General features: G+C 39.5%; 2 protein-coding genes and 1 long non-coding RNA gene across 9 annotated transcripts in view; 1 reads left to right on the top strand and 2 right to left on the bottom strand.

The window, feature by feature from the left end:
* C12H9orf135 (chromosome 12 C9orf135 homolog) overlaps positions 1-24,060 on the top strand; it is a 166,885-nt gene that overhangs the window by 22,967 nt on the left and 119,858 nt on the right. The window contains exon 1 of one of the 7 annotated variants that reach the window (XM_032307515.1): positions 20,122-20,223. The exons of 2 other annotated variants lie outside the window; for them this stretch is intronic. Coding sequence is in view for 3 of the 5 variants with exons in the window: in XM_032307508.1 (XP_032163399.1) it covers positions 20,675-20,841 (167 nt within the window). In the remaining 2 variants the exon portion in view is untranslated. Of the gene's footprint in view, positions 1-20,121; positions 20,224-20,475; positions 20,842-24,060 lie in introns of those variants that run through there. 4 more of the 7 variants (XM_032307508.1, XM_032307507.1, XM_032307506.1 and 1 more) reach the window with 4 other exon arrangements.
* Positions 320-20,085, bottom strand: LOC116570406. The gene is made up of 3 exons (XR_004277420.1): positions 20,002-20,085; positions 2,047-2,104; positions 320-1,319 (listed from the first exon to the last, which is right to left on the bottom strand). It is a non-coding gene; the product is annotated as an uncharacterized LOC116570406 (long non-coding RNA).
* Positions 7,035-7,573, bottom strand: LOC116570405 (40S ribosomal protein S13-like). The gene is given in 2 exon segments (XM_032307516.1): positions 7,035-7,409; positions 7,412-7,573. Coding segments are annotated over 2 exon segments (378 nt in total). The 5' UTR covers positions 7,536-7,573; the 3' UTR covers positions 7,035-7,155.

The following is a 24,060-nucleotide window of genomic DNA, read 5'->3' as shown; positions in this document are numbered from 1 at the left end:
TTTGAAGTTAGATGTAAACCATATGGCGTATTTCGGAGGCCCGGGAGATGCACAGCATTGCTCTCTATGTTCATGCCTTCTTGCCTTTATTATGCTACTCTCTCCGCATGTATTACCCTGTCTCCCCTAAATGGTACCCGGCCTTAGGTTAAGAAATAATACCATAAGCAGACATTCATTTATAAATTCTAGCCTGGGACAGAATACAGGAATCTTTTTATATTCACTTCCAAAATATGTAACTCTTACCTACCCAGTATAAAATGTGGGGTGTGCATGACCATTGTTTTGACCAAGTCAGTTGTACGCTCAGACTGAGGCAAAGACCAGACACATGCTCCATGGATGGATCAAGCAGGGTTTAATTATCTCAAGGATGTAAAAGGAAGTTAGCACAGTCATGATACGTATCACAGAGGTCAGCAACATCAGGCCAGATGGAGATTCCAGCTTCTGAAATTCTCATCACTGGGCAGGTAGTTACAGATGCTAAGACCCAAGTGAGAATCATATCAGTCTTTCTGGAGAGTTAATAGTCTTTCTCTTTATATCTAGCACTAAACACCTAAGACTGGATAAGTTCTCTCAGTAAAGTAGCCTGGGGATGTGCTGGGGACCACTTCTTTGACACCAGAAGTACCTTCTTTAACTTTATAGTGGAAATAAGCAAAGGCCAACCAAATGAGAACAAGCAAAGGCTATTTATTCAGAGCTTCTACAGCAGGGGGGCCAGCTACTGTCACTTGGATTTTGGCAGATACTCAAAGGCAGGCAGAAGGTTGGAAAAAAGATAAAGCTTCAGGTATGCCCTGATTGATAACTGTAGACATGAGGAAGTTGTAGGCAGGCTGGGGACAAATATTAGGAAAACTGTCTGTAATTAATCAAAGCCTGGTCATTTGGGGCCAATTGTTACTATGGCTATTGTCTGGCTTCCTGGACCCATCACTAGAGATAGCAGTCAGACTTCCTGCAGGTCTAACTTATAGCAGCCTGGCTTCCTGGATTGGTTGATTTCCTGGGCAGGTTGTTGCAAGCCGTAGGTCAGAGTTCTGTTTTTATATATGTTCTGGGCTCTGTTATTTGTATACTCAACCTCTCAGTACAACACTGAATATAATATAGGAGGCATTTCAACACAATACAGTAAACTGAAGCATGAATAGTCCCCATTCATCATTCTTGGTGCAGGCAGCCTGCTGCATCCTGATGCAAGTATATTCTTAAACTGAGTACTGGAGAGCCAGGAGAGGGGTCACTTTCCCAGAAGCCTCTGGGAGTCATGCTAACAAATCCTTAGGTCGGCTATAAAGCTCACCCTGAAATTGGAAAAATAATATGGGCAGGAAATGGAAGGCAGATTGAAATGATGACTGGCTTTTCTCACAAAATAACTTCATGGCCATCGTGGCCACACACCTTAATGTAACCACTGTGTGAACCTTTGAAACAGTTTTTCATTATTTTGTCTTGGATTAAGTAATTCAAGACTGTGCCATCCCGATTAAGCCATCATGGTGCCATAATGGTAAGTCAGGCAACTTGCTGAAGGACTTGATGATGATATATCCGGATAATTAAATTGCCCTTGGACAGGATGCCACTTGCAGGCATTCAGGACTCCTTGTGGGAATTGTGCAGGTACTGCTATACCCCTGCCATGGGAGTTTAGATAAGAAGAAAGGAAAAGACACTGAAAAGTAAATGAACCAACCATTCTCCCTTGGGTTTCGTTTGAACAGGAATAGAGACTGATTGTTAGTGACTGAACTGATTTTTATACATTCATTTCAAAATGTAGCACTTCAGTGGTTCTCAACAGTGAGTAGTAAGTAATAATAAGGAAATTCTCACAGTGCTTTGTTACCATTCTTTTAGAAACGTTTTTTACTTGCATTACTAGAGGCCATATTGTTTAAACTCCCCCTGAACCCCCGCTGCCTGAGCTGTTGTGCGAATCCCATGTTTCAAGTAATTTCAAGTGAGATTGAAGAACAAACTAATTTCAATTCCGTCTAATTAAATAAGCATTTGTTGACGGCATACCTTGTTCTCAGCACTGTCATCTCACATGATGTCAAAAGATGACATTCCATTCCAGATTCTGAAAAACAAATTTAAAAATATGTTAGAAAAGCATTATAAGAACCACTAAAATTGAAAATACAATATATACTTTTGGGACACCCACTGGAAAAAAATTGAATGAATACTTTTGAAGTCAATAGGAATTATAGCAAATAAAGCATAGTCCATAGAGTAGATAGAAATGAAAGGAAAGCAAGAAACCATTGACAAGAAAGAAAAACAGTGTAACTAGACAAAAACTAAGTTATGACAACCAAAGAAAATGGCTTACTTCCTTTTTGTAAAACAAAGATTGGGGCACCTGGGTGACTCAGTCAGTCAAGCATCTGACTCTCGATTTCAGGGTTGTGATCACAGAGTCCTGAGATGAAGCTCTGTGTCTGGGTCTACACTCAGTGCAGAGTCTGTTTGAGATTCTCTCTCCTTTGCCCCTCCTGTTTATGCACATCCTCTCTCTCTTTCTAAAATAAATAAATAAATCTTAAAAAAAATAATAAAAACAAAGATTAACTATATTTTATCTCTAAATGAATGTCTCCTAAATAATGCTAGATGGCTAAGAATCAAAACATAAGCCAAGAAGCACCAGAAAAACACAAATAACCAAAGAGTATATGTTGCAATATTAGTGCCAAATAAGTATAATTCCAATTCAAAAGAAACAAATGAAACAAAGGACATAACTTTACATTGAAAAGAGCAACCAAAATGTCCTCTGTTGGCAAAATTATAAGAACTAGTCTCACTGGACATTATAAATTAGCAGCCTCTTTTCTGCTCTCCTCTTAGGGCATTCATAAGGGGGGCATCTGATACCATTCACCTCACATTCTTCCCAACACATCTGCTGCTCATTAGAGATACTTTTTGAAACTTAAGATGTGGCTCGGCACCTTTAGGATTTTTTTTTTAAGATAGTACTTTCTGATAGAAGGAGAGATAAAGAGTTTCACAGACAAAAACTAAAGGAGTTCATCACCACTAAATCAGCCCTGCAAGAAATATTAAAGGGGACTCTTTGAGTGGAAAGGAAAGATTGGAAGTGACAAAGACAAAAAAGGAAGAGAAAACCTCCAGAAAAAAACAACAAAACAAGTAATAAAATGGTACTAAATACATATCTGTCAAGAATTATTCTGAATATAAATGCAATAAAAACTCTAGCCAAAAGACATAGGGTGTCCAAATGGATAAGAAACTAAGACCTGTCTATATGCTAGCTATAATAGACCCATTTTAGGCCCAAAGTCACCTGGAGATTGAAAGTGAGGTGATGGAGAAACATTTATCATGCTAAGGGACATCAAAAGAAAGCCAAAGTAGCAATACTTACATCAGACAAACTAGATTTTAAACCAAAGACTGTAATAAGAGATGAAGAAGGGCACTGGCATGATAATAAAGGGGACTATCCATCAAGAAGATCTAACAGTTATAAATGTTTATGTACCCAACATGGAGCATTAACATATATAAAACAATAACAAACATAAAGGAACTCATTGATAATAATAGTAGGGGATTTTAACACCCAACTTACGTCAATGGACAGATCATCTAAGCAGAAAATCAACAAGGAAACTATGGCTTTGAATGACACACTGGACCAGATAGATTCAAAACATTCCATCCTAAAGCAGTGGAATACACATTCTTTTCAAGTCACATGGGACTTTCTCCTGAACAGATCACATACTAGGTCACAAATCAGGCCTCAACAAGTACAAAAAGATTTGAGATCATACCATGCATATTTTCTGACCACAACTCTATGAAACTGAAGTCAACCATAAGAAAAAATTTGGAAAGACCACAAGTTCCTGGAGGTTAAACAACATGTTACTCAATAATGAATGGATGAACCAGGAAATCAAAGAAGAAATTAAAAATACATGGAAGCAAGTGAAAATGAAAGCACCATGGTCCAAAACCTTTGGGATGCAGAAAAGCTGTTCCAAGAGGGAAGGATACAGCAATACCAAGAAGCCAGAAAAATCTCAAACAACCTAGCCTTACACCTACGGGAGCTAGAAAAAGAACACCAAACAAAATGAAAAGCCAGCAGAAGAAGGGAAATAATAAAGATAAGAGCAGAAACAAATGATCTAGAAACTAAGAGAGAATAATAGACTGGATCAATCAAACCAGGAGCTGGCTCTTTGAAAAAATTAATAAAATTGATAAACCCTTAGTCAGACTTATCAAAAAGAGAAGAAAAAGAACGCAAATAAATAAAATCACAAATGACAGAGGAGAAATCACTACCACCACCACCACAGAAATACAAACAATTATAATAAGGAAATATTGTAAAAAACTATATGCCAACAAATTGGACAACCTGGATAAATTCCTAGAAATATATAAACTACCAAATCTTAAATGGGAAGAAATAGAAAACTTGAACAACCTGATAACCTGGAAAAAATTTGAATCAGTAATCAAAAAACTCCCAACAAACAAAATTCTAGGGTCAGATGGCTTCACAGGTGAATTCTACCAAACATATAAAGAAGAGGTAATATCTATTCTTCTCAAACTATTCTAAAAAATAGAAATGGAAGGAAAACCTCCAAATTCATTTTATGAGTCCAGCATTACACTGATACCAAAACTAGATAGAGACTCCATTAAAAAAGAAAACTACAGGCCAATATCCCTGATGAACATTTTGGACATTGTTCTCAGTAAAAGATAGCAAGCAACATTAAAAGAATCATTCACCATGATCAAGTGGGACTTATTCCTGGAGTGCAAGTGTAAATCGGTATTCACAAATCAATCAACATGATATACCACATTAATAAAAGAAACAATAAGAACCATATAATTCTTTCGATAAATGCAGAAAAAGCATTTGACAAAATACAACTCCATTCATGGTAAAAACTCTCAACAAAGTAGAGTTAGAGAGAATATACCTCAAAATAATAAAGGCCATATATGAAAAACTCACAGCTAATACCATCCTCAGTGGGGAAAACAGAGCTTTTCCTCTAAAGTCAAAAACAATGCCCACTCTCACCACTGTTATTAACACAATACTGAAAGTCCTAGCCACAGCAATCAGACAACACAAAGAAATAAAAGGCTTCCAAATTAGTAAGGAAGAACTCAAACTTCCACTATTTGCAGATGACAGAATACTCAATAAAGAAAACCTGAGAGACTCCACTAAAAAAATTGCTAGAACAGATGAATTCAGTGAAGTTGCAGAATACAAAATCAACTCTTCTGCATTTCTATAACACTAAAAATGAAGCATCAGAAAGAGAAATCAAGGAATCAATCCCATTAACAGTTGCATCAAAATCCTAATATAGGGGCGCCTGGGTAGCTCAGTGGGTTAAAGCCTCTGCCTTCAGCTCAGGTCATGATCCCAGGGTCCTGGGATCGAGCCCCGCATCGGGCTCTCTGCTCAGCGGGGAGCCTGTTTCCCTTCCTCTCTCTCTCTGCCTGCCTCTCTGCCTACTTGTGATCTCTGCTGTCAAATAAATAAATAAAAATCTTAAAAAAAAAAAACCAAAAAACCCTAATATACCTGGGAATAAGCCAAAGACATAAAAGATCTATACTCTGAAAATGACAAAACACTGATGAAAGAAATTGAAGATGACACAAAAAAAATGGAAAAATATTCCATGCTCATGGATTGGAAGAACAAATATTGTTAAAATGACCATGTTAACCAAAGCAATCTATACATTTAATGCAATCCCTATCAAAATAGCAACAGCATTTCTCACAGAACTAGAACATGCAATCCTAAAATTTGTCTGGAACCACAAAACACCCCTAATAGCCAAAGAAATCTTGAAAAAGAAAAGCAAAGCCTGAAGCATCACAATTCCATACTTCAAGTTATGTTACAAAACTGTAGTGACCGAGACATTATGGTTCTGGCACAAAATAGACACATTGATCAACAGATCAACAAAACACAGAAATGAACCCTCAATTAATCTTCAATAAAGGAAGAAAGGAGGAAAGAATTTGCAGTAGGGAAAAACCAATCTCTTTACCAAATGTTGTAGGGAAAATTGGACAGCCACATGCAGAGGAATGAAACTGGACCACTTTCTTACACCATACACAAAAATAAACTCAACATGGATTAAAGACCTAATGTGAAATCTGAAACCATAAAAATCCTAGAAGAGAGCACAGACAGTAATTTCTCTGACATTGGCCATAGCAGCATTTTTGTAGATGTTTCCTAAGGCAAGGGAAATAAAAGCAAAAATGAACTGTTGGGACTTCATCAAGATAAAAAAAAAAATGACTTCTGCACAGTGAAAGAAACAATCAACAAAACTAAAAGGCAACCTACAGAATGGGAGAGCTATTTACAAATACCATATCTGATAAAGGGTTAGTTTCCAAAATATATAAAGAACTTTTAAAACAACACCCAAAGGTATAATAATCCAGTCTAGAAACAGGCAGAAGACATGAGTAGACATTTTTCCAAAGAAGACATCCAGAGATGGCGAACATACACATCAAAAGATGCCCAGCATCACTCAGTGTGAGGGAAATAGAAATCAAAATGACAATGAGATACCACCTCATACCAATCAGAATGGCTAAAATTAACACCACAGGAAACAACAGGTATTAACAAGGATGCAGAAAAAGGGGAACCCTCCTACACTGCTGGTGGGAATGTAAGCTGGCACAGCCACTCTGGAACACAGTATTGAGGTTCCTCACAAAGTTAAAAATTGAACTACCCTATAATCCAGCAATCGTATCGCTAGGTATTTACCCAGAGGATACAAAAATACTAATTTGAAGGGATACATGTACCTTGATGTGTATGTATATCAGCAGTGTCCACAATAGCCAAATTATGGAAAGAGCCCCAATGTCCATTGACTGATGCATGGATAAAGAAGAAGTTATACACACACACACACACACACACGTGTGTGTGTGTGTGTGTGTTTTCTAGTTAGACAGCGATTTTATTGCTTGAGTACATAGTCAAGTTTACGTGACCAGTGCAGAGGCTGTGGATGACTCGTATTTCCAATTGGTGGGGAGGACTCGTTTGGTCTTCTAGTATCAAGCCAACCGGTGAGTACGGCTCTCTATCAAAATCAGTCGGAATTTAGCATCCTTGTCCTTTCTGTTCCTCTCAAGATGCTTTCGAACAGCAACAGCTTTCTTAATCAAATGGTAGAGATCCTCTGGAAGATCAGGAGCGAGTCCTTTGGACTTAAGAATTCTCAAGATTTTATTGCCTGTCACAAAACGTACTTGTGCCACACCATGGGAGTCTCTCAGAATCACACCGATCTGCGAGGGAGTCAGGCCTTCTTGGCCAGTTTGTAGATCTGCTCCTTCACGTCGTCAGACGTCAACTTCAGCCAGGTGGGAACGCTGCGGCGGTAAGGCAAAGCCGACTGGGACAGGCCCTTCCCGGGAGCATGCATGCGACCCATGATGGTGGCGGTCAGGCAGCGAAAAAGAGAGCGAGGGTAGAAACATATGTGTGTGTGTGTGTGTGTGTGTGTGTGTGTGTGTGTGTGTGAATATTACTCAGCCATCAAAAAGACTGAAACCTTGCCATTTGCAATTATGTGGGCAGAGCTAGAGAGTATTATGCTAAGTGAAATAAGTCATTCAGAGAAAGACAAATCCCATATGATTTCACTCAAATGTAGAATTTAAACATACAGGGAAAAAGAAAGAAAAACCAAAAAACAGACTCTTAACTATAGAGAAAAACTGAGGGCTCCCAGAGGGGAAGTGGGTCGGGGGATGGGTAAAATAGATGGTGGGGATTAAGGAAGGTAGTTGTGATGCGCACCAGTTGTTGTATGTTGAATCACTGAATTCTACATCTGAAAATAATATTATACTCTGTTAAGTAACTGGAATTTAAATAAAAACTTAAAAATAAATAAAACAAAAGTAAAATAAAAACAATATTTTCTGAAATACCACTTATTTTAGTTTGCTGCTGCTGCATAACAAATTACCCTAAATTTAATGGCTTAAAACAGCATTTGTTAGCTCCCAGTTCTATAGGTCAGAAGTGGGCAGGCTTTACTGGATTTTCTAATTTGGATCTCACAGGGCTAAGATCAAGGTATCATCTGTACTGGACTCTTCTCTGAAATCTCTAGGGAAAAAATCACTTCCAGGATCATTCTGGTTGTTGGCAGAATTCATTTCCCTGCAGTTGTAAGACTGATGTCTCCATTTCCCTGCTAGTTGTCAGCTGCACAGGACAGCTTATAGCTCCTAGAGGCCACTCTCCCTCCCTTCGTGTGGGCCCCCCCATCTTCAAAACTAACAACAGTACCTGGAATCCTTCTGCCCCCCCCCCCCTTTTTAAGTTTTTATTTTAATTCTCAGTTGGCAGATAGTGTTATATTAGTTTCAGGTGTACAATATAATGGAATCCTTCTGTTTTAGATCTTTCTTTCTCTTCTGCCACCAGACAGAAAACTCTCTGCTTTCAGAGGGCTCATGTGATTAGTTTAGGTCCACCCAGATAATCTCCATTTTGATTAATTCAAAGTCAACTGACTAGTACTCGTAATTGCATTTGCAAAATCTCATTTGTCATGTAATGTAACATAATCACAAGGGTACTATTGCATCCATTATATTCATAGGCCCTCATATTAGGGCAAGAAATCTTGGTGGAGGGCATGGATTTTAGGATTCTACCGCATTGCTTGTAGGCCTCTCTTAGCTTACTGCCACATGAATCCTAAAGGCTCAGTAGCCTTTACAACTATTTTGGAGTCTTTTATTTTTACCAAAATTTAAATTTTTGTTGTCCATATTTTTGTGGCTTTCAGATTTCCCTAATGAGAAAAGGAAACTGCTAATGCACCCATGGTCATGTTAAAAGTTGCTCTGGCCATTTTTGATAGTGATTTATTCCTTCATCAGCTTGTTTCATGGCTCCAGGATTTGTTTTTTTGGAGTTTTGATTCAGATTATCTAATGTGCTACATCTAATAATTCAAGCATTGAGTTGGGGTAGGGTAGTAGGGGACTTAAATCTATCTTTTGTTGTTTTACCTTATCCTAGCTTACTGTGTTTACCAGTAGCATCTTGTGAGCTCAGGCGTGTTGAACTTAATCTGGGGAGTCCTGAGAGTGTAAATTGGGGATACTTGCTTTGGAGAAGACTTGTATTTTTTTTTTTAATTTTTTAAGATTTCATTTATTTATTTGAGGGAGAGAAAGAGCACATGAGAGAGAGAGAGAGAGAGAGAGAGAGAGAGAGAGAACCAGTAGGGGGAGGGGCAGAGAAAGAGGGAGAAGCAGGCTCCCTACAGAAACGTACTTGATCCCTGGATCCCTGGGATTATGTCCTGAGCCAAACGCAGATCCCCAACCGCCCAACCCAGAGGATTTGTATTTTCATAGGCCCTTTCATTTGTTGCTTCAAAGGTTCCAGGCTTAGTCCAGGAAGCTCGATAATGAGCTTTCAACCTTGCCAGAGCTCCAAAGCTTGGTCACGAGATGGTAGTTCTGATCCTAGTATTAGCCTCAGGGCATACATATATTTTGAATTTTTTATTTCTCCCTGATCTTGTTTCAGTTCGTCTGTTTTCTCTTCTTTCCTCCCTTCTTCCCTCTCTTCCTTCCTGTCTCTTATCCTATCTTGCTTCCTTTCTCCCATGCTTAGGTTGTGCAAACAAAGGCAAAGAGTCTAATGCATGGGACACAGTGGTAGCCCTACTGTACTTGGCATTGGTCAGAGTCAAATGTTGTGCTCTTTTCTGAGAACCACTTTTGAAGGGGCTCATGATCAAAGTGATGCACATCCAGAGGTTCAGCCAAAATAATATGAAAAAATGTAGGTTTGTTTACTTTGTTTACCTGGGAAAAGAGAAGGCATGTAATCTTTCTTCATATATCTGAAAGGATCTTTCACAAGAGAGAAATAAAGCTTATCTTTTATCTTCCAGAAGCAGAACCAACTAGTGCATCTAGCAAGAAGGTTTATGTTAGCTCAACATAAGAGGAAACTTATGATTATGCTTGTCCAGAATTGGAATGGACCGCCTTCGTGAGTTGTGAGCTCTCTCATCTGGGCCTCTGTGGAGGTAGATAGGATAAGTCTCCTTAGCAGTCTTCTAGAGGGTGAGAGTACACTTCTCCTTTGTCTAAGAGGCCATAAAAAATAACCTTCACTCTCCCAGTGACCTCAGATTCTAGGCTTGTTTATTCTGTGACTCTTATAAATTTAGACAGAAAGTAAGAAATTATAGCCATCTGGAAAATAAAAAAACATTTATGCCACATTCTGAGTGTAATGGAAGGAAATTTTATGTCACAGTATTGAAGAAACTTTTCCAATTGGTGAATCAGAGTAATCATTAATATTTTTTACTTCCAAAATAGTCCTCCTTGTAATGTGCCAAGAAAAAAAGGCAATTAATTTTTTGCACAAAATATTCTCCTCATGCATATCCACACTGGGAGAAAATATGATGCATTTTTTAATAATAATAAGGTTCAGTCAGAAATGGAAATTTAGTTCATCTTAAACTAAATAGAATAGACACTGGTAAATGAGAAGAGATGACACGGCATGAGCTATATAATTACATTAAAATACATTTTGGGTAGTTTCCTTTAATATTAAAACTATAATTCTTTATAGAAATGGATACAGGGTTTTTGAATATTTTTTGTAAATGATATTGAGATCTTGGTATTTTCTTAGAATTTTATACGAACATAAAACCACACATGTTCTAAAAAACATCACTTTAGGGAAAACAACATATTTAACCTTACACTGTAGAATAAAAGCTTATGTCGAAAAGTTTTAGAAATTCAGGGGGTGCCTGGGTGGCTTAGTGGGTTAAAGCCTCTGCCTTCGGCTCAGGTCATGATCCCATGATCCCAAGATACTGGGATCGAGCCCCGCATCGGGCTCTCTGCTCAGCAGGGAGCCTGCTTCCTCCTCTCTCTCTGCCTGCCTCTCTGCCTACTTGTGATGTCTCTCTGTCAAGTATATAAATTAAAAAAAAAAAATCTAAAAAAAAAAATTCAGATACCCTTCGCGTTCTCTGGATTCTAGAGTGACAAGAGAAATCTGAGGAAGAAAGACTCAGGTCCTCTAGTCCCTGTTAGGGATAGTGAAGACACCGCAGGAGAATGGGGTTATTCTGAGAAAGGAAGATCAATCCCGACACAGAGAGGATGAGAGCAAAAGAAAGGCAAAATGTGAGCAAGGTGTTCTTCAGGGCAAAAATGAAATTCGATCCCAAGTGACAGGCAAAGGGATGAGAGACCCAAACTATTTTACTGTATTCTATGAAAGCTTTAGGAGTATGGAATTGTACAATTTCAGAAGAAATTAACCAGGGGGGAATTTTGGAAACATACTGATAACCCAGTGTCACAAACAACTTAATGCCTTAGGTTGAGAAGTCATGACATATCCAAAGGAGACAAAAGTTACAGAAGTACAGGCTAGTTGAGGACATAATCCTGTAGTCCTACTAGAGTTCAGGCTCCTGCTAACAGAACAATATATATACATATACAGTGTCTGTCGTAGAATAAGAGTGAGAACCTTCTTTGGAGTCTGAAGGTAAGAATATAAAACTGGCTTTGCCTCTACATGTGTAATTCAGTTTACTCATCTTGATAATGGAAATGCCAATCTGCACCCCACATTATTTTTGTAAGGGCCAAATAAAAGAGTGTATGTAAAAGTATTGTATTTTATTTATTTTTTTTAAGATTTTATTTATTTGTCCGAGGGAGAAAGTTCACAAGCAGGGAGAGAGGCAGGAAGAGAGGGAGAAGCCCTGAGCAGGGAGCATAATGCGGGGCTTGGTATCAGGACCCTGGGATCCTGACCTGAGCTGAAGGCAGACGCTTACCCGACTGAGCCACCCAGATGCCCCTGTAAAATATTTTATGAAGTGATCATTGGAGGGGCACCTGGGTGGCTCAGTGGGTTAAGCCTCTGCCTTCAGCTCAGGTCATGATCCCAGAGTCCTAGGATCGAGCCCTGCATCGGGGTCTCTGCTCAGTAGGGAGCCTGCTTCCCCCCTCTTTCTCTGCCTGCCTCTTGGCCTGCTTGTGATCTCTCTTCCTGTCCAAAAAAAAAAAAAAAAAAAGTGATCTATGGATAGGACGTCTTATTATTACCATCTACAATAGGTATCTGTGGATACAGATAACAGTAGGTATCTGTTTTCCCCTTTTATCCAATCTTGTACTTTCAGTCTAGATTAGTCAGAAAGGGCAAACCTCCCCCTGGGGGGGAGACCATCACACAGATCAGGCTGGGGAGCTTACCACATCAACCTCGGACCTTGCTCTAGTGATTTTTTCAGAACAGTCATGAGTCAGATCAGGCCAGTTGGTGTCTAGGACTTCTGATGGAACTTGAGAAAAGAGGGACGCTATATGTTATGAGAGCGTAGGGAGCAATGTAAATTGCTAGCCATCTGGGGAGAGCTTGCCTGAGAGTAAGCTAACCCAAGAAAGAAAGCAAAACCAAGAAATAGTAAAATAGCATCCCAAGACATCATCAATCCCTGGTGTTCAGAGATGCTTGACGCCAGAATTGCCCTTACATGAGTCCATAAACTCCTCTTTCTGTCCTACCTTGGATTTAGCTTTCTGTCATTGGTCATCAAAACTGTACTCTCTTGAGTCACTATGATTAGGGAAACTTTCATTATAAATTGTTAGTGTTACTTGGAAAATCTCCACACCTAATGTGTACTGAGAAATTATAGTTGCCCCTTCAACAATGGAGGGGTTTGGGTTAGACTTCCTTGATTGGTTCTGTCATGGGTCCTGTGAAGTCATGCACAACGTCTGGACAGTTTTCTCCAGCAGGAATGTATTGTTTCAGACTTCATGACTTTCATGACTTTTTCTTATAACAACAATGGCATCTTCAATGGTGTAATCTTTCCCAGACTTTCTTGATGTTTTCTGTATTGTGGTTCTCTTTCATAGCATTGACAGTCATTCTCATAGAGTACTGTGTGTACTGAGCCTTAAAGGTCCTTAGGACACCCTGATCTATGGTGATTAGAGATGTTGCATTTCGGGACAAGTAGACCACTTTGGTGTCATCAGTGTTAAACTCGTAGAAATCTGGGTGGCCAGGAGCATCATCCAATATCAAAAGAACATATTTCCTGACTTCAGGGACAAAGCATCACAATGGAACCAGCCCAGAAAAAAGGTTTCTTCTTGTCCAGGACTTCTTGTTTGACATCCAAAAGGCTGGAGGCTGGTGTTTATCTTTTCTCTTCAAGGCTCAGGGTTTAGCAGCCTTACAGATAAGGGCAGTCCTGATTATAAACCAGACTGCATTTGTGCGAAAGAGTAGAGTTAGCCTATCCTTTCTGCCTTAAATCTCAGTGCTAGCTTTTCTTCCTTACTAATAGTATATATATATATATATATATATATATATATATGAATATGAGAGAGCAAGCAGGAAAGGAAGGGGAGGGAAGGGGCAAAGGAAGAGACAGAAGAGGCTCCTCTCCGAGCAGGGAGCCTGCCAATGGGGGTGGGGAGGTGGGGGACATGGGGGGTGGGGTGGGTGTGGGTGGGGAGGAGACACACTTGATCCCAGGACCCCTGGATCATGACCTGAGTTGAAGGCAGATGCTTAAGTGACTGAGCCACCCAGGTGCCCCCCTTACTAATACATTCTTATGGCAATTTTCCCCCAGAATAGGATACTTTTTTCTGTATTAACAATCTGTTCAGGCAGACATCCTTTCTCCTCAATGCTTTTCTTAATGGCATCTGGAAATTTGTCTGTTGCCTCTTGGTTGAAAGAAGCTGCCTCTCCTGGTATCTTGACTTTTTTTTTTTTTAAAGCCAAACCTTTTTTTTTTTTTTTTTTAAGATTTTATTTTTTAAGTAATCTTTACACCCGGTGTGAAGCTTGAACTTACAACGCTGAAACCAAAAGTCACATATGCCACCAGCTGAGCCAGCCAGGCACCTCTACAGCCAAACCTTTTTAAAATTATCAAACCATCCTTTGCTGGCATTAAATTCTCCAGCTTTAGAGGCTTTACCTTCCTTCCTTTTGCCCTAGATGTCATATCATGACTTTGCTTTTTCATGAATTATATTAGAGTTGATAGGGATGGCTTTCTTAAAGCAATCCTGCACCCACATACAAGCTCATTTTCAATATGATATAAAAAGGTATTTCACAGAAAATGCAGGGTTTTCATGCCTGCTGGCAAAGCTGCAGGAGCAGTATCACAAATCCCCCCGCCCCCCCACTTTTTAAAAGATTTTACTTATTTAAGAGCGAGAGGGAGAGAGAGAGAGAGAGAGAGAGCACAAGTCGGGGAGGGTCAGAGAGAGAAGAAGAAGCAGGTTCCTCTCTCTGAACAGAGAGCCTGATGTGGGGACTTGATTCTAGGACCCTGGGATCAAGACCTGAGCTGAAAGCAGGGGCTCAACCAACTGAGCCATCCAGGCGCCCCATTACCACCGCCCGCCCCCCTCCCCCGTTTTTTAAACAAGTACCCTTATGCTGGACTCCTTTATCTTGAAATGGCAGGCAACCACAGCTACACACAGCAATCTATGGTACATATCAAGCAAATCATTCTTTTCCTGTAATGTGATGACTTTCCGGGATTCTTGGGAGCACTTCCAGCACCCCTAGTGGCACCTCCTGTGGGTCCCATGGTGTTATTCAAGGTTTATAAATGTTGCACTAAACATGATGAAAAATATGTGAGAACCATGAGAGATCGCTTTTTACTGTGACGCGCGACTTACTGGTGAGCCAAACTGCTCAGGTGGAGATGATTCCCGTCATAGGGCGTTTGCAGAGGATGCTGGAGACAGTTGAGCTCGCTGCAGTAGCAACAGGAGGGGGCTACCAAATTATGACCACAGTACAGTAGGTACTCCAGCTAATTTTCTGCAGTTATGACTTAATACAGTATCTTTACATTTGTTTGTACTTCCCTTGACTGCAAATGGTGTGGCACCATGTATCATCTGTACGTATGTGCGTAAGCTTTGATAAATTTTAACTTTTCTTTAACAGATTCATGTATATTTTATAGTATTAACGATAAACTAGTATCTACATATAAACATACCTACTGGTTTCTTAATTTTTTGATATTGCTTAGTTACACAGTATGCAAATTTTTCAAATTGTCACAAATCTCCAAAAACTTTTCCAATATATTAATTGAAAAAAATATTCCTCACATAAGTGGACATGTACAGTTCAAACCTGAGTTGTTTAAGGGTTAATTGTACAAATTGGTCATAGAATTGGTGCTGAAAATGTGAATGATTGTTTGGTCTGGACAATCTTTATTCTAAGTCAGCTTCCTTTATTACTATTTTTTAATGTCATCATACTTGCTTTTAGTCCCGCCCTGACCCTTTAGAAAATGATCCTTCTCCTGAAATAGCCTGAAAGCCTCTGTAGTCTAAAGCAACGTAAACATGATGCTGTAAGAAGAGATTTAATGAGGGGTGTCTGGGTGGGTCAGTGGGTTAAGGCCTCAGCTTTTGGCTCAGGTCATAATCCTAGGGTCGTGGGATTGAGCCCCGCATTGGGCTTTCTGCTCAGTGGGGAGCCTGCCTCCCCCTCACTCTCTGTCTGCCCCTCTGTCTACTTGTGATCTCTGTCTGACAAATAAATAAATGAAGTCTTTAAAAAAAGAGAGAGAGAGAGAGATTTAATGAACAGAGGATACAACATCACAAGTCTGACGTATGCTCGATGAACACAAGAAACTCAAAATCGTACAACACTCAGACAGTCCTTCAACATTCTGGAAATTCCCCAGCTTCTTCCGTGAGCTCCTGACCTCTGCCCCAGTATGGCAACTTGATATTCTCAGCTGTGTGTTTGGTGTACTCAACAACCAGAAACCTCCTACATGTACTTGATCTTCTGGTGGAAGCCTTTCAGCGGGTTTCTCACCATCTTGCTCACCATGCAGCTGGGGGTGGGTCTTGTGGGGCCATAGGAAAATGTCCACCACCACCAGAAGCAAAAGGAGCCCAAATCCAGTTTCTTTTCTCTGATCTTCTTCCCTGGGAGAGGATGTTCCTTTATGTGATTAAAGAGCAAAAACAAAACAAAACAAAACAAAACAAAACAACAACCAAAAAACCCCAAAAAACAAAGAAACCCACAATACCGAACTTAATTTCAAGTACCACTACTTTCCCAAGTAGCTAACTGGTAGCTACATGATCGCATTCTTGTTGCTAATAAACAATAAAGGCGCCAAGAAACCAAAGCAGCACATGGGAGAAAAGGAAGAAACCAAGAGTTTAGGTAATTTGTGAATATGGGTATTCAGTTTTTGAATAATTAAAGATATCCAGTCTGTAGAATGTTAGAGAAATCCCTAAGCTACATTTATGTTTGAGCATGTCATTACTAATCCAGAACATTAAAATTTTATCATCATAGTTATGGACAGTTCTGCCAAACAATCTCACTTATTGACTATCAAAATAAGGGAAATGCTGAATTATAGAATACCATACTTTGAATATTTAATAAATTAATCCTCTGTGCTGATAGTAGGAGTTCTAGAAATCATTCCTGTTGTGTGACAACAGTCAGTCAATGTACTAATTAATAATAATTGAGAGAAGTCAATGCCTTATAGGTTTACAACACAAATTAGAAGTACAGAGAGATCATACTTAAGGTTAAATTCATTCTAAAAAAGACCATTGGTTGTTAGGAATACTGAAAGGAAAGGAAAGAAGGTTGGAGCTTTTGTCAGAGTTGACTCTTTTCAGAGTTCCTGGGTCATTGAACAGGAGCTTATTCATATAAATTTTGGCAGTGGTATCTGGATCTTACTATTTTTCTTTCATATTTTTCACATAACTGAATTGTACCAGATTCTCCTGGGTGCTCAGCAACAGATGTTGACTCTGAAATTCTTGCCACTTCTCAAAGGAGGAAGAAGAGGAGGAGGGAATAGGGAGAGAGGGAGGGAGAGAGAGAGAAGGGGAGGGAAGAAGAAGAGAAGGAATGGGTCATGGGAAAGGAAGGGATCAAGGCAGAAAATGTGAGAAAAAGAAAAGAAGAAAGGGGAGGAGGAAAAGATGGAAGTGGAGGCTTGGAGGGATTGGGGAAGACCAGAAATCTCGTTCATTTTTGACATAGGAGGTGGACTCTAATTTTTTTGTGTAAAACAGTCTCAAGTGAACCCCTAGATGTATATATAGAGGGTGACGGGAGCTCCCTATTCCTAGAGAATTTTAAAAATACTATGTAATCAATCCTTGATTGGGACCCAAATACTCAATTTTAAACTTCTAAATATTATAGAATTCAAATACAGGTCTTTTTTTTTCAGTCTAGATTTAAATGATTCAACATAGAGATAATACAAGTTAATTTTCTTACAGAATTAGATTTTTTCCCTCAGCTTAATTGCATGACATTTGGTAGAAGAAAGTTTAATGTTTGGGGGTGATCATTGCTGATAGTGACTTTGGAAGGCCCTGGCAGGTGCTTTCCTGGAATCAAGCAGATGATTGTTAAGACAGGAAGAGAAAGAAGATGCTGAAGAGGTTTGCCCCTGTGGCCATTTACATCTGGCTGGTTTATATCTGTTTTAGGTTTGCTATTCTGGTCAAGTCATCTTGGCAATTTCTTAAATAATCTGATAAAACTGATGAATATATTAGAGTAGGCTCACCAGATGGGGATTCCCACTTCCTCAGTTGGGTCTGCCTGCACTTTCCTACGGAAAAGTCCTGTTTCAGCCACCTGAACTATAATTTTCTTACCTCAAGGATATTACGGTGAAAAGAGATTAATCTAAATAGAAAACATTGCTTTAATCCCTACACTTCATTGGTTTGATGAAGTTTGAAGAAAAGAGGAATAACTCAAGTGTGTTGAGGATCAGTGATTTCACATTTAAAAAGCATAAAGCTTATTAATGGTCTTGAAGAGAAAAGATTCCATATGAATGCAAAACCATCATTATCACTGGTAACATATCCAAATATCTTGACAACATTTTTCTGATTCAGACTGTTAAATTTCATATTAAAATATAATAAAAAGATATTCATTTACAAAACCCTTGTAAACAGACAAAGCTTCAAAAACAGAAAGTATACTTGGGAAACTCCACACAAACAAGCACATTTTAAGGTACTTTTCCCAAGTGATAAGGACAGAGTTAGGATGTAACAATAGCAGTAGTAGTCGAAATTTTATTGAGGGCTAAGCATCCATTAGGCACACCTGCTTTCAAGATATTATCTTATGTAATTCTCACAAAACCCTTCTGTTCTCTTCCTATTTCATCAGTAAACAATCAGCAAAGTGAAAATCCCACAAAACGTACTGGTGTATACGAAAGGAATGGAAGGGGTCTGAACTTGAGGGTATCAGAGAGTCAATCTCATATATCCCAACAAAAGGATGTTAAAATGTATTTAGTAGGCACAGAAGACAATAAAGCTGGTGACGTTGGTATAAAGGGGAAAGAGTATAATAACATATTCATAGACTAAACTAAGCTTTCAGCTTGGTTTAAGGAACTCTAAAATAATAAGCTACAGTTGTTTTGTTTTCTTAACTTACTGCTACTTCTTTGTGCTGAAATGCTTTTAAATCTCCATAGTACTGTTCGTGTACCTCAGATAGGGCTTGGCTCTGGGCAGCCTCTGTCTCTGAGTCAAACTGGCAGCAAAAACTTGACATCTCGGTCACAAATATATTATGTTGCCATCACTTTAAGCATAAGTAAAATAAAATTAAAAAAAAAAACAGATGGTAGTAGTGATGGTAATATTTTTGGATGATGGCAATATGTTTTGCTGTGATTGGGTAGAACTGAGCTTAATGTGGATCTTATTTAGCCTTTTAAAGTTAATTTCTATTTTTCTTTCTCCTTTCTTCAGGAAGAAAAGGGCTAAAATAGCACTCAGTACTCTACTAGCACTTTGCTGGTGACAATGGACTATTTATCTGGTTTTAAGTAACGTGGCTTAACTGTGGCTGCCAGTAAAATAAGGGCCTGAGCATACCACTGGCGCCCACACTGGGTACCACAGGCCACAGAGAAGCACTTAGTAGTTGTGTGTAATCAAATTTGTGAAAACTGATCCAGAATAATACTTCATTATTTATAGGAGTACTATAATAAATCTTTTGCAAACTATAGAATCCGTTTGTAATGTGAAATGTCTCTTGTGTTTTTAAGTTTGAATTTTTGTGTACATGTGGTCTTCATAAAGTAAGAATCTGTGGAAACCCAAGTAAATCTAAAGTACCCAATTCATTTGTTCACTTATACTCTGAAATGATGCCATATACTAAGCATCATTCCAGGTCAGAGGGATGACCATGATGAAGTCCACTAATGCCCTTATGGTGCTCAACTAAGTTGGGGAGAATTCTGATACCTAAATATTCTTCTCTTGGAAAGTCAAAGATAAAATATGCACCTTCCTTCTGGAAGGCAGCTATCCAATCATTTCTTGAAAGCAATGCCATAGGTAATCTTTTTGAAATCTCCTTGTCACATACTAAACAACACAATAATGTGATGAGTTTGTGTTGTCATAAAATATCAAATGCGAAAATGAGAACTGGCAGGTCTTGGGGAGCTGAATGCCCTGGAGTCCTAAGCTGTACCTGGAAGTTGGGTCTGTTCAGCGTTACAGCCTGAAGGGACCTCAGATTCTTGTGTCCACCCTGCCCCCTCCTCGGTCCCATCATCTACTTTGTTTTTTCAGAGGAAGAAACTCAAAAAGGTTGGGAAATTAGCTGAAACCGGAATCAATGAGGGTTTTTTTCATCCCCAGACTTTTTAGCTGATTTGCTGATTCTGCTCCTCCTCATGTATAAATGACACATTTTAGGGTTTGAGGCGTGTTCTCTTGCTCCCTTTTGGTTAAACTTACATGCTTATAAGTAGAAGGTGTGGTGACGACAGATGATGGACGGTAAAAAGAACTTCTGCAAGGACGGCCGGAGCCGAACTGCTCTGGGCTCAGGTCCGCTTAGTCCTTAACTGACCCGCCGGTCCCCCTTACGTCCGCGGCCACTCTGAGGATTAGGCTGGTGGTAGGGCGAAACTACAGATCCCAGGAGGCGGAGGGGCGTCCCTCTCAACCTCTCCGTAGGTGGGTCGCTCCCCTCAATGCATTCTGGGAAATGTAGTTTCTTTCTTTCTATTATTATTTTTTTAAAGATTTTATTTATTTATTTGACAGACAGAGATCACACGCAGGCAGAGAGAGAGGGGAAAGCAGGCTCCCGGCTGAGTAGGGAGCCAGATGCGGGGCTCGATGCCAGAACCCTGGGATCATGACCCTAGCTGAAGGCAGAGGATTTAACCGACTGAGCCACCCAGGCGCCCAGGCGCCCCTGTAGTTTCTTTCTAATCAGTGCCTACCGGGTCTTGGAAACCAGAGCTATTAGGTTTGAGGGATCCGCCCCTCCACTGGCCCCGCCCTCTCCATTGACCCCGCCCCAGGTTGCTCAGGAGATGAGAGACGCCGAATCCTGAATCCTGGTCGGTGTTGGCGTGGGGAGAGGAATAGGTGCAGAAAGAAATCCTCTGAGGTCTGAATAATGTGGCCAGCCTCAATGGAGAGTTCTGGCAGCTCCTGCCAGGACTGGTGCAGCAGTAGGCAATACTGGTTTGAGCTCGGACCCACGGACTTGCTGGAGCGCAAGGGCTCCCTCACCCTCCGCTCCCATCACAAGAAGTACTCGAAACCCGTGTTGGTGTATTCTTGGTGAGCGAGCTCTCTGCAGTTCCTGACTGCGGGGGGAAGGGACGGGTGGGGGAGGAGACAAAGGAGAGTAACCGAGAGGGCAAGGGTGGAGAGGATCGAATAAACAGAGAAGAAGAGAATGAATGAAGAGGGAGAGAAGAGCAGAGAAAGGGAAAAGGAAGAGGTGAGACAGAAGAAAGATGGGAACTGGGAGAGGGGACAAGGGAGAAAAAAGAAGGAGAAGAAAGATCTTCATAGGAGAGATAAAGAGGGTGGGAGTGAGCGTTTGGGGCCGCAGGAAGAGACAGGAAAGCCTCCAAGAGCAGCTCCCCAGACACACTGAGACCTACTGCAGAGCTCCCAGTCCACCAGAGGTCATACATCACTCTCACAGTCTATGCAGGTGAGGCCTAGAAATCACATTTCTGAAATAACATTACTTACTCTTAAAAGGAAGGGTCCGTTAGGGGACAGCAGGAGGATGATGAGTTAGTCTAAACCCTCCTTGATCCCCTTCATTCTCGTAATATATGTGAACCCTGCAGCTTCTGTCTTGCAAACTTTCTACAGCCTACCCGCTTTTCCAACGAGCCCCCCCCTTTTAATTCTTATCCCTAAAACTGGCTCTCTGCCTGTTTTGAACTCAGTGTGAGAGGCTAGATAGATTTGGAATCCAAAGCTCTATTATGAAGTAGAAAATCCCCCTTTTAGCCTCATACAGGGGTTCCCTCATAGACCTCAAGCAAAACACTTAGCTCTTCCATGATTTTGTTACTCTATAAAGATGTAGGTCATAATATAAATCACTATTAGAAATTATTGTTAAAGACCTTTTTCAAGTGGACAGTGTTTCTGCTCTCTTTTGTCTTACCATGACTTGTGGGCATCAATAGCAAAACCACAGAAGAATATCCATGAGAAGATGACGAATTTGGTGGGGATGAAGTGTGGTCTAACATGGAAAGTCATTATGGTCACTGCAAAAATGTAGAGTGTTCTTACGCTATTAATTTTAGAAAGAACATTTGGGAACAGGAAGAAGTAAATTCAACATTCATGTGTCATGCACTTTGCTATGTGTTGGAGACACAGAGTCAGGTAAAGTGGATTCAGTGAGTTAATTTGTCTAAAGCATTTAATAACACGCCTGTATATAGTAAGCAGTCAAAAATATATGGTAGCTAATAATAATTTTTTAGGATAATATAATGGTTGAACACTTGGACTGTAGATTGGAGTATCAACTCTGTAGCATGTGATAAGGCAAGTCACATGACTGCTCTAGGCCTCTGTTTCTGCACCTGTAAAATGGAGATGCTAAGTCTATTGTAAGATTAAACACGGTATTGTATGTGAAGCACCTTTTAACATGTAGTCTGGCACTTAGCACAGTAAAGGTTATATACATGTATTAGGACATGGTCATGGACCTCAAGGAATTTCATAGATCTGTAAAGGAGAATGCCATTAAATTCAGAATAATTTGATCTGTGCAAAATAGAGAGGAGTATAAGAGGTAAAGGTAACAGGGAGAGGTTTGTGTGTATGTATGGTTTCCTGAGCAGGGTTTAGAAGGAAGAATAGGAGCTCCACAGATAAAAGAGAACATTGCACTCACAGGCAAGTGCAGTGGAATAGTAAGAAGCAACCTCATAGGGAAATAGAAATAGTTCTCTTTAGTCCGCAAGTACAGTTGATCGTCATTATGTGCAGATTCTGTATTTGTGAATTTGCCTACCTGGTAAAATATATTTATAATCCCAAATCAATACTCAAGGTACTTTCATGGTCATTTATGAACATGTGTGGAGAGGCAAAGTTTTTTAGTCACTCCCCACCCCCACACCCCCTCAACACTTTTGTTTCAGCTCTCATACTATAAACAAGTAGGGTTTTTTTTTTTTCATGGTCTATTTAGCCTTTTTCTGCTTTTCGTTGGTGATTTCATTATTGATAGAGCCCCCATACTGCTGGAGTGCTGTCTAGTGTTGTGTGCAAGGAGGCTGTGATGTGCCTTGTGGAGAAAATACATATCACATAAGCATTCAGTCACGAGTTACAGTACTGTTGGCTGTGAGTTCAATGTGAATGAATCAGCAGAAGATATTAAATAAGGTATTTTTAAACAGAAACATACATACAAGCAGGTTATATATTGATTGGTTGATGAAAATGTGAGCAGAGGCTCATAGGAACCTACTTCTTTCTTTCCCCTAGGAGCAGTGGTTCAGTATCTGCTAACTATTTGTGACAACTTTATAGAATATAACAACTTAAATAATGAGAACTGATCATAAAATGTGAGAAATACTTGATTTCTTTGAGCTGGCTGTGCAGTTAGCATCCTTGCTTCCCTTCCATATCCAAGCAGTCTCCAAAATTTGTCTTAAAAAAAAAAAAAAAGACAAAGTTCAAATTATATAAACTTCCAAATGAATAATCTGATTAGCTGTTTTGTTTTTAATGCATTCTGGTTGTAATTATTTGTTTTCTAATGACTTATTATATATTAAAACTCTTATTAAATTTTAATCTTTTATGAGTGATTTTTATTTAATCAATGAATATTTACTATCTATGATATACCTTCCAAGTGACCTCTCAACTGAGTATTTGATCAATTAAATGACTTTACCTCCAGGTTTACAAAGTAGAATCTGTAACTGGGAAAAATTCTGACTTACCTCTGCTTATATAGTTTAAACATTTGCATGATTTGTGTGTTTCTCTTTAGGTTGCATGAAATACAACAGTCTGACTTCATTCCACATATTAAAAACAGTTGTATGTAATAGACCTGCTAAAGTGATATGCACAGAATGGTCATGTTAAAAGTGTCTCTGGGGCAGTACTGGAATAAGACATCTGGACACCATCTCTTTTTTACAGCTGCAATGATGGATAGCGCCAGTATCACCTGTATCACACTGACGCTTCTGAATGAGAGAGGCCTTTTCTAGTTCTTTTTCTCTAGTCATTCCTGTAGCATTTGTAAAGCTATACTATTAAGTGATTCCATAAGAAATTCCGAGTTGGGGGGAAATCTCTTGGAGTATTTTCCCATTCATTGGAATAATGGAATACTAAGAATAAGAACAACTAGATTTGTCCTTAATAAATTCCCCGATGTGAGGCTACTTCTTATATTTTTATATATGTATTTTAACTCATCTCTTCATTGCCTAAATCGACATTAGGTAATAAGTGATGATAATTTAAAGCCCCCAAATTCATTCGAGT

This window comes from Mustela erminea, chromosome 12 (assembly GCF_009829155.1).
Source record: "Mustela erminea isolate mMusErm1 chromosome 12, mMusErm1.Pri, whole genome shotgun sequence".
Classification (NCBI taxonomy): domain Eukaryota; kingdom Metazoa; phylum Chordata; class Mammalia; order Carnivora; family Mustelidae; genus Mustela; species Mustela erminea.
This window is presented reverse-complemented; position numbering and strand designations above follow the sequence as displayed.